The sequence below is a fragment of the Microchirus variegatus genome (genome assembly GCF_963457635.1).
Source record: "Microchirus variegatus genome assembly, chromosome: 16".
In the NCBI taxonomy this organism is placed as follows: domain Eukaryota; kingdom Metazoa; phylum Chordata; class Actinopteri; order Pleuronectiformes; family Soleidae; genus Microchirus; species Microchirus variegatus.
This window is the reverse complement of record NC_139817.1, coordinates 23,165,076-23,176,742: the sequence shown is the minus strand read 5'-3', so window position 1 is coordinate 23,176,742 and position 11,667 is coordinate 23,165,076. Positions and strand designations below refer to the sequence as shown.

General features: G+C 41.7%; 1 protein-coding gene across 1 annotated transcript; it reads left to right on the top strand.

Moving 5' to 3' along the window:
- Positions 1-5,313: 5,313 nt before the first annotated feature.
- Positions 5,314-11,256, top strand: tmem150aa (transmembrane protein 150Aa). The gene is made up of 7 exons (XM_083902553.1): positions 5,314-5,393; positions 6,273-6,320; positions 6,413-6,499; positions 7,113-7,180; positions 9,368-9,495; positions 9,599-9,776; positions 10,659-11,256. The coding sequence occupies exons 1-7, from the start codon at positions 5,329-5,331 to the stop codon at positions 10,955-10,957; spliced, it is 873 nt and encodes a 290-aa protein (XP_083758679.1). The 5' UTR covers positions 5,314-5,328; the 3' UTR covers positions 10,958-11,256.
- The last annotated feature ends 411 nt before the right edge of the window (positions 11,257-11,667 follow it).

The following is an 11,667-nucleotide window of genomic DNA, read 5'->3' as shown; positions in this document are numbered from 1 at the left end:
GTTGATGCCCCCAGGCTCCACAGCAGAGAGAGCACTCAGACCTGACAGCATTACTGCTAATATCCCTGTTACTTAAGCGTGGAGGACATGAGCAGGATGCCTCATGGCCCCATTAATGTTGCTGACTGAGAGGATCCGCATGCTTACAGGACATCTAAATACCATTATCCCTTCCTGATCTGTCTGGCTGACGTGAAGCGAGCTGTGGGGCATATATCTCAACAAATGCCTCCCATGAGTTCACCCACCGTTACTATTTCTAACTATTTAATAAAACGACTTACATCTGCGGTGCGACACAAGCGATTCAACAATAGCGTCAACAATTATGGCCTCTGTTTTCAGTACACACGTTTATGAATGTGTGGTCACTGTGTAATGCATTAATCTTTCTGAAATCCCTGCAGATTAACCAAGGATGTCACATTGGAAGACAATGGTTGGAAAACACAAATGTGAGTCTTTCATTGCGTTAGTGTTGATAAATTATTATTATTAACTCTTTATGATGCTGTTTAATGATTATTGTAGTGTATGGAGAACACATTAAGGCTGGTGGACGAATAAAAGAAGATAAAGGCAGGTGCAGGATTCTCAAGTGAAGGAAGTAATTATCACACATTTCCTCGACTAACAGGCGGTTAAAGTAATTAGGATTTATAACAAACAACAACAAAACTGTGCTTGCATCCGAATCCTCTTATTGGACATCAGATTACTGTCCCACTGAATAACAGGCGACTATGTGATCAACCAATCACACGTCATATTTACAACAACAAAACAGTTCCATCATGTATCTGGCCCTGCACTTCAAAGGCTTCATTCCTGTCATGTAGAAGAAAGATTTACCAACTGTATCAATGCTTTTTTTCTTCTGCTTCTTCTTATTTCATGACCCAGTAACAGCAGGCACCAATGTATTTCTCCATACGTACATTTCACCAGGATTAATATCGTCTGTTCTCAACATCTACGGTCCCCCCCCCCCCCCGTAAGTCAACGTTGTCCGCAAGATTTGCAGATCAAATCGAGTAAATTCCGCTCAAAGCTGCTTAGTAAAACAAGAATGAACGTTATAATCCCCGGTTCCTGTAGGTACATGATGTCATACACGATCTCTGTTATTTACAGATAAACACAGATGGTTCTGTTACTATAAAGGCTGGTGTGTAACATGACCTATGTAAGTATATATATATATACATATATATATATATGGATAAAATATGGATACACTGAGTACATAAGTATTTTTACTACTATTTTCAAATATCCCAACAGTTTGGATCACAAAGACTGCAATGTGTAATCACTTTGTGTCACTTTTTTTGAACACGTGAGGATAAGGAGACATTTGACTAGTATTTATAGTCGTACTGACGGTGCAGAAGATTACCAGCAAAATCTAACGAACGGTGAAGAAGTTTCATACGTTGCTGCTGAATATCTCTCGCCTCACCCTTGCCTTCTCCAGCAATAGCGGCCTTCATTAATCATTGAACTCGAAATGTTTTGTTTTGTCGTTTGCCTCTGAAAATGCATTTCCTTGGATGCAAAAACATGCAGAAAAGCTTTGCCAATTCATTAAAACTGATGGAGTGAGGACACAACTCTAGCCTAATCATGTGTTTTCTTTATGCATGTTTATCTTTATATCCCGTGCAAACACGTGTCTGCCAAATGGGAATGATTTGACCTGAATCTCTGGACCTTTAAGGATTAGTGGTTCAAATGTGTGAACTGTGCATGACTTCAAAGGAAGCAAATGTAAATGGTAAATGTGTGTCACGTCATTATCTGCTGCAATGAACACATTAATCCAGCAGAGGGTGATAACTGTTTCTGTTAGTGACACTACAAGATGCACTGTGATTAAAGGGATACTTCACCGATTTGAATGTGGCTTTGTATTGCTAGAATAGCAGTAGTATTTTTTAAGAAAATGTGCTTCCCTCCCTCAGTTTTTCACTGAGTTGTAAAAAAAAATCTGTTTTCCATTTTCAAAATGTGCCCTTCTGTGATGCAAAATGCGTCATTTGACTATCTATCCTTAGCGGGATCCCTGTTCAGTAAGTGTTTACAGTGTGTACAGAAATAAGTTTACAATAAGATTAAAACAAAAAAAACATCACATTTACAAAGAGAGGAAATAGAAGAGGACAGAGACCACAAATCAATAATACTAATAACAGTTATCACCCATTTTTTTACCAGGATCTCTCAGGATGGACGTTGAAACCGGCCCTAAAATACACTTAATGTTTTCCACGTTGATGTAGTGTATTTGTGGCAGCCCAGCATATTTTAAACATGTTAACCACAGAGTTGGGATTGCAGTGTAACAATAACAAAGGTGACACACATAAATATTATACATTACATTTCTGTGGATAGATTGGTCAAATAGTGAACTATTACTTTTACTATGTAACTATTACAACATTATAGCCAACAAACCATTGACTTTAAGGTGCATTATGTAATAAATCATAAAATCCTCCTAATATGTCACAGAGACTCAGGAATAATGTTCATATAACAAACTGAACTCACCAACAACAACAGTACAGACAAAATATTTGCATTAAAAAAATATTTTGCAGACTGCAAATCATGTTTATGTTTTGAAATCATGTTTTGGCGTCATGTGGCGCCACCTACAGCCGTCTACCAATCATTGCAGTCAGTAGAGTCTCAGCTGACGAGCAACCACGGGTTGCCAGGTACGTCAGAAAACCAAATCTAAAAGGTTCTCTGTATTTTGAATTTGAATGTAGTAACCGTTTTTGGCCACATTCTTACATATGGCACCTTTAATATTCATTTTGTAAAAAACAAGAAATAGTATGTACAACTAAAATATGTATTGTTTTGTATATGTATTTTTTTATTATTATTATTATTATTATGAGCAGAGACTAAGACCCACCATAACCCATAAGTTTACTGACATATAATATCATTATTGTTACATTATTAAAAATACAGATATGTTCATTAAATTCTAGCAAATTATTTTTATAATAGTTACAGTGTGATTGCATTCTTCATATAATTCCAGTTAAACTTCATTGGCAATTTCGGTCGCACCAAAATAAAACGAAAAAGAATTTAGCGAAAATCAAAAGACAATGTGCAACTAATACATTAAAGAGCAATAAAATAGAAAGTTGTGTTATGTAGACTATTTTATTTTCCCACTAAATGACAGCTACTTTTGTTTGTGGTGACATGTTTTTTTTTATGTGAAGTGTACGAACGAGCGTATCTTATTTGGAAAATCCAGAGCGGAAGTCAGTGATGCTGTTAGCATCACCATCTGCTAAGAAAACGCTGTTTTTTAAAGGGAAACCAAGGTTGTTGAGGTTCTGGTGCTGGGCTCGGCGGGCTGAAGGTAAGTGTGCGTTCGTCGTCGTGTCTTCACTGTCCCACCAGTGTCCACTGTCCCGTGTCCTGTAAACGTCTCACACTGAGCAGCTCGTCGCTTTTGTCAGCGGAAATGAAGACGCGGGCAAGTGTCAAGACAGCTGCTGAAGTGCAAGCTAACTAGCTAGCTAGGATTAAGCTAACCGGGCTAAGTGAACCGTTTCCCGGTCGAGCGGAGCAGCTTCGCTGAACTCTGGGATGCTGCTCCGCTGGGCTCATTATAGCAATGTGAAGGCAATTGTGAAGGAGTCGATTTATTTATGTATTTTAATTGAAATGTTCTCAAATAGTCAAAATGAAAAGAATCATAACAAGTGCTGTGTGGTGGATATTCTCTTTGAATGGTTGCGGGGGGTTGGGGGGATGTAATGGCTCACAGTACACACGGACACAATAGTGACAGTTTTCCTTGTAATTATTCTGTCTTTAGCACATTTAAATGGACGAAACGGATAAGAGAAAGACCGTAGTTTTAATGCATATTAGCAGCTAATGCTACTATTATGCCTTGGCACTTATGACAATCATTTGATCTGCTCATCTTTGTTGTGTCAGTCATTTCAATAATTATTACCAACTATAACAATATAACCTGTCAGTTTAATTGGTTTGAAAACTTTTTATTAGACACAACAGCTCCATCTTAAAGTTAACAAAGGTCAAAGCCACAGTGTAGTTACATTAGATGATCATATTATACAATTATTTAGAATGAAATCATTTCCAACAGTATTTCACTCACGACTGTGACCTGTCTTATTGGAGGCTCATCTCACTTCTGTGTATCTTCCCTCTGGCCAAAGGACAAACTTGTAACTGTACACTGTAAAACGATATAGGCTGTGTTGTTGTTGCATGCTTTCTCCACCACTGAGTCTGACCTTAGCCAAGTTTGTTTTCTCTTTCACAAGAATGCGCTTTGCTCAAGCGGTGCCGGTCTTTCTGTCTTATTATAGCCATGTATTCATTCGTGGAAAAGCAGAGCGAGATTGTACAGTAGTTGGTGTTTATAAGTCACCCTAATCATAAGTTTACAAGCTTTGAGTGAAAGTTAAATTGGGGTCACGAGGACACTCCCAAGACCGTAACATACACTGCGTCTGATTACACGTGAACGGCTCTATTCAGATCTGGTGTAAACATCTGTCCTGAGGGATCTGAGCACATGCAGATCAGACTAAGTACTGATCTAAATGCTCTCTCAGTCTGTCCTAAAATGCGTCCTCAGGTTCAGTAACACAAAACCCAAATTTGTAGGTGGTTTGAGGACACATGAATGTGGACCATTCTCTGGATAGATTAGAGACCGCCTCTTCAGCTGAGATCCTCAGTTTCAGATTTTTTTTAAATGTATTTTTCTAATGGTTAAAATCTTATTTCATGTTACAGCAGCGTGAGTAGTGCTTTGACTCATTTTGATATATACGTGCACGCACCCGTTGACATTAGACACATCTGGACAGGCAGACTTGTTAATAATTAAACATTATTTCCAGCGAACAGACAATGATGTCGGTGTGTATTTGAAAACAGGGTGTGGGGAAAACCACATTCAATCACATGTGGTCACAGGAGACACATCCAGGATGTGCGCAGCCTTACTTAAGGCTGATTACAGTGTAACGATAAATAATATGTATTTTGCATTTACTGACAAACGTCTCCCTCTCTTATTTTAGGTTGCCGCTGGTTGCAGGGCCGTGTGGAGCAGAAGAGCTGCGCCATTCCCCCTTTTATCCTCTCATGTCCCCTTCCCCTGTGTGTTCCCCCCCCGTGTGTAAGTGACCCCACACTCCCACCCCAGCCCCCAGCCTTATCCGTCCTGTTGTGTCATCACTCCGGCCCGAAGCCTCTCCTCTCACCCCATGCTTGGAACAAAGCCTCCTCACTGCCAGCCCAATGACTGCCTGGATCGTCCTGCCTGTCAGCCTGTCTGCCTTCTCCATCACAGGAATATGGATAGTGTGAGTCACGTGTGTGCTGTGACATTGATGTGAAACAGAGGAACTACAGATCATGTACCTGACAATGCTATTTACTATATTCGACTCAATTTATGTGCATTAGTAAGTTATATTTCTGCTGATGACCCCTTTATCTTAAATTAGGTTAAATATTTTTGGCGTAATTCCCTCATGACTTTTCAGCATTATGTTAAAATCAAAGTGTGTGTGATTAGTAAAAGTTGGGGCAGTTTTGAGAGAGGCTGCTCCTATTGGCTGTTTCGCCTACATGTCCCTTTGGTAAAATATTTGCTTTTCCAGCATCAGTAGCAACTCCCTACACTGAAAATCAAATGTCTAAAAGAAAAAAATGCACACAAAAAAAAAATACAATTGAACACACATCAGTATTGACCCAGTGTTCTAGTTGGACAGGCTCAGCACAAAGAGCATAGGTTCTACATTTTTTACCGACTTGTGGGAACTATTACTATTTACTATTTATCCTGTCTGCTAAAGCTCAGGCTACATCCATACTGCTTTTATCTGGTCTGCCTTCCACGACCCTGGTGTTTTAGAAGCCCCCCAAAAAACAAATGCTGCAATGCTGCTGGGTTTTTTAGTAAAGACGGGCAAATACAAAGACCTTCGGAAACAGTGATGTATGCATTCTGTTCCTTAATGGCAGTGCTCTCTGAAACAACTGCAGAGGAAAGAGCCTGCTTCCTGTTTACATGGGCACATGCATACACAATGTGATATACATTAATATGGATGAAAGGCTGTTTTTAATTAAAAACATGGTGTAGACGTAGCCTCAGTGTAATCTTGTTTTTGTTTCATCAAGAGTCAGAACACTCTCACCCTGCTTCGTGTTATTGTGTGTTCTGTTTTCTACAGATATGCCATGGCTGTGATGAATCACCATGTTTGTCCTGTGGAAAACTGGTGAGCGATGGGGTCTTTTCTGTTCTGATGGCGGAAACTGTGTCAAATTTGTACACGGTCTGATTCCACGTCTGACTGTGTCACTGTTACAGGTCTTACAATGTGACGTGCACAGAGGAGCTGCCGCGACCAGGCTTCCCCAAGACATGCTGCACCATCCAGGACATCCCCCTTATCAGGTCTCCACGTCTCTGCTCGTCATGTCTGTGTCTCTGCTCAATACAGATGCAATGTTGTCAGTGAAGGCCCCCGAGGCATGAATTGGTTATTGTTATGCTGCCACCATTAACCCACACTTTACATAAACTGCATTTGTTTACTAAGCAAATTAGCCTCTCACCACATACAAGTACAAGAGCGCTCTTGTAAGAAGGCATCATGAGACCTGCGGTCACAGACTTCCACATTCTTGAATTATGAAGTAGTGCTTTAATCACAGTCTCTTTATGTATTCCTGTACATTTTTACTCATCATGACGTGGATCGAGAGCCTTTCTGTATTGAGTTTGCATGTTCTCCCTGTGTATGCGTGGCTTTTCTCCAATGTCTCTGTGATTTGGCACTGTGATGGACTTGTCCAGGATGTCTTTTGCCCTATGTCAGCTGGGATCGGCTCCAGCATCTCCCACAGACCTCATGTGGACAAAAAGTAGTAGACAATGAGTGAATGACATGGACCGTCTGTTTAGGTAGAGTTACTCTGGAGAGTGTTAGAGTAACTCTGGTATAGAGATTATATGCGTTATCGCCTGTTTCTAATACTGAACGTTGTTCTGTCTTCATGTCCTACAGTAAATGTGGCTCCTTCCCTCCTGAAAGCTGCCTGTTCAGCCTGATTGGCAACGTCGGAGCTTTCATGGGTGAGCTTTCATCTTTTTAACTTAATCTGAAAACAAGTTCTCACACAGACTTATGGAGTACTTAATTCATTTAAGTGTGACACTTTAACCTCTTCTTCACGGTTGCCCCCGGGATCAGGGGCAGCGTCAGACGCAGCGACAAACGCGTCATAAAACCATGTCTAAGTTTAACAAACACGGACATGCTGCATACCCACAGAAAGGTCAGAAACTCAGCTAAAAGCTCATATATACCATTCTTATGTTAACGAAACACAGTTAAAACACCGATTGATCAAACGGCAGGAGCGGAAAAAAACCGTCACAGCACACACAATGAAAAGCGGCACCGGAGCGCCAGCGTGATTATGTAAACAAAAAAAACACGCGTCGGCTGGACAGCGGAGAATTTACAGATTCCAGCAGTACCCTTTTTATCACTCTACGACCAAGATTCACGGATCCAGCCTCAAAATAAGAGCAAAACAACAACTGACTTTCAAGAAATACAACCAGAAATATTGTCTTACTTTTGTCTTACTTTTGTTGTTTTTAAGCTCCTACTGCATATTTTAAAGGTGATATTTGCTTTAAAATGCAATATTTTTTTAGGCGAGAGAAAAAAGGTCCTTCAGTTATGCTGTGTTCCATATACATTTACTCTGACACAGTGGCATCTACAGTGAAACTTACACCTCTGGTGGAATCTCACAAGTGTTATCTTTATTTTGATACCAAGATAATCCACATAGAGCTTGTAACTGCAGAGATTTACTCTATTTAGTTTGGGCATGTCATTTTCGAGCAGGGACTCCAAAAAGAGGGTCAGGGAAGAAGAGGTTAAGGAAATGCTCCACTCTGTTTTCTTACTGAGAGTTAGAAGAGAAGGATGATCTGATATGATATTTAGTGTCTGCATTGTTCTGATACTGGTGAAATCAGATGTCGGAAAGATAAAAATGTATAATGTGATACATTCCGAGAATCCTATGTCACAATTCAATGTACACAGACTGTAAAAATGAAAATCAGTAACGGCTTCTTTATGACGGAAGAACAGTTGTTAAGTATAATACTCACATGTGCATGCATCAGCAGTTTTGTAGCTTGAAAGGTGTAAAAAAAAAAATACTCGTAAGACATGGACATGGAAAAGTAATATTGAGCAATCCCTAATGAGCACATTGCTACCACTCTTAAGTGTACAGTAAACAGGGAGCTTTAACCACTAGAGAGTTAGCTTAGCATTGTATCCAGACTGGAAACGGGGGTCAATAAATGCTCTGCCTCTGTCAAATTTAAAAATCACAAATAAACCTAATTTAAGGTAAACCATTTTAATGTATGTTGTCAGTGTTTAATGTACATTCCCTCTGTTGTCTTATATCTGTCCTTTATGGAGCCCACAGATGTCAGCCACTGTCCTCCAAGAGATATGGAGTGGCTTGAAATAGCCTGCGCTCTCTAATCAATAATGAATGCGGCATCCCCCCCCCCCCCACAGATCCGTCTTTTCCGCTGCATGTACCCTCTATGGCCTTCCTTCATTACTCCTCTGCTTATCTTGTTCTATCACCACTCACCTTTGGCCCAGTTTCCCTCTTCTGCCCTTTAATTGCATCTTTGTTCCATTGTTTTCTTTTCACCATCACTTCATTATTCACTTCACCTTTGTTCTCATATACAGTTTATTTAGATGTTCCACTTTTTGACCTTCTGCCTTCCTCTCATTGGGAGTGTAAACGATCTCCGGTTCTGATCTTCTGTCTGTGCAGGTTTATAGTTTTCAGCGACGCTCGCTCCCTGCTGAGAAAAGTGCTTATGTATGCAAGCAGGCATGTAAACAGTTGACGGAACACTTTGACTTCTGACTCGGCAGAAAAAGCAAAGCATCAATGTCACATGATTGCTCTCCATAAATATCAGTTTTTCCAACATCACACCACTCTCCACTCTTTCTGTGGAGTATGAATTTTATTAATGAATACGATGAAGTGTATTTTGCATGTTCTACCCATGTGTTTTCAAGGGTTTCTCTGCACCTCCCTTGTGCTTCGGTTTATCCATTTTTTTTATGTGATTCCTCCATCGGTTCCAAACTAAAATCTGTGTTGTCTACTGAGGCGTGTCGGTCTACCGGGAAAATGCGTGGTATGCCAGTTTACCAGTCCAGTGTAAATGTGTGTCGTTTTCTCTTGTGCCCTGCAGTGGTGATGGTGTGCCTTCTGCGTTACGCCCAGGTGATTGAGCACAGTCACAGATGTTGGGTCAACACCAGTGCTGTGGTGTCCGGTTGCACCAACGCCGTGGGTCTGGTCATGGTGGGCAACTTTCAGGTGAGCTTCTCCCACAATGCCATGACGAACCACACTTCCATTCACATCTTATCAATCATTCAGCCGCTCGATACCTCAAACCACACTCGTCTCTGCCCAACAGGTCGATCATGCCAAATCTCTACACTATGTGGGTGCTGGCGTTGCGTTTCCAGCGGGGCTGCTGTTTGTGTGTCTGCAGTGTGTGCTCACTTACCGTGTGGCTGTCACTGCCCTTGACTACTGGATGGCACATTTCAGAGTGGCTCTGGCTCTGGGAGCCATGGTTTCTCTGGTCCTCAGTATCCTTTACTCACCACTGAGAAGTCAGTCATATGTTCTGTTTGTGACTTAATGATGGAAGGAGATGGAAAGACTGGAAAGCTGGCTTTTCTTTAGAGTGATAGTTCGGAATTTTGGACATAAGACCTATTTTCCAACTCAGCCGGTGTGATGGAGACGTCTGGAGATGTTTTCAAGAAATTTCATTCAGTTCTTCTAGTTGCCGAGTTCGCTGATGCTATGGCTAGCGCAAGTCAATGATACAAGTTAGCATGGCATTAGAAACACTCATACCGACTCCACAGTGCACCAGAGGCAAATTGATTGTAACGACAGACTATCGATGTACATATCTGTGTTGATAGAATGTTTGAAATAAAACCAACCTTGCAATTTGAAGGATTTATGTCTCAGCAGCAGCAGCAGCGCATCATGCTTCCGGCAGCGGCGGACTGATTCCGCTGCCGGAAGTATAGTGCTGAGAAAGTAGTCCCTCAAAAATTCATGCGATGCGACGTTAGTTTTGTTTCAAATATCATTCTATCAACACAGATATGTACATCCATAGTCTGCCGTTACAATCGATTTGCCTCGGGTGCACTGTGGAGTCGGTATGAGTGTTTTTAATGCCATGCTAACTTGTATCATTGACTTGCGCTAGCCATAGCATCAGCGAACTCGGCAACTAGAAGAACTGAATGAAATTTCTTGAAAACGTATCCAGACGTCTCCATCACATCAGCTGAGTTGGAAAATAGGTCTTATGTTCAAAATTCCGAACTGTCCCTTTAAGCTTAACTGAGGTCTTGAGTACTGATAGCTGACTGTTGGCATTCTTTATTCTTTCCTTCCTGCACGATGGAGTCAGCCATGTTTGTTTTCTTAACCCGTGCTCTTCTCAGGTGGCATCTTCTTCATCCATGAGAGCTTCATCCTGCAGCACGCCGCTGCCATCTGCGAGTGGGTCTTCACAGTAGACATCCTGGTCTTCTACGGCACCTTCACCTACGAGTTTGGCACCGTCACCAGCGAGACCTTGATGGCGGGCCTTCAGCGGAGTCACCACGGCTCCGGCGTCATCATCGGCTCCAGGGTCCGGGGCTCGACGCTAAGCGGGGCGACCAAGGGCCTTAAGTCTCCTGGGGGAAGCAGCACGTCCACACATCTCAACTGTACGCCAGAGAGCATAGCCATGTTGTAGCTCTGCAGCACTGCCCGTCACATCTGTGCAGAGGTGCTTCATGGGCTCCAGCAGGAGAAAGCAGCTGACAGAGGCAGCATGTGGAGAGAGATGGTCATCCACGTTATTGTTTAAAAAATGCATCATTTATGCTCCAGATACACCTGCCATCCACATTACCCTGGGTATTTTAGAGCTCCCAGAACTAGGGACTGTTGAAATCTCTGCGGCTGTGTTTTAGTCCGGACCAGCAGAGACAGAGATTTTTGGTTACAGTTCCCTGTGTTCACTTACCGACCGGTTCCTATCAGCCACAAGTCGATTATCAGTAACTTTGAGTTTCACCCCGTTGTCAGTCGCAGAACAGAAATTCTTACTTGGTTTTCAATAGTTTCGGTTTTTCTGAAACTAAGTTAATGGAAGCAAAGGAGGGAATCAACTTCCTGTTTACACTGGCATGTGCATGTACCCAGGTGGGGACGCAGATTCTTGCTGATATGGAGCTGAAACGCTGATGGTTTTTATCTGAAGAGGTAATTTTCAAATGAAAACATAGTCATACGGATGTTGCCGAAGTTAAACCACTGAACCGACACAGGTTTGTTCATTCTGTTGAACCTTTGTTGTTTTCCTGTTTCACCAAACGCTGAGGCCAAACCCCTGCAGTCAATCGTCCTGTCACATCCTCTGTAGCCACGTTGAGATGAGGACTGAATGTGCGGAGTGAGTTT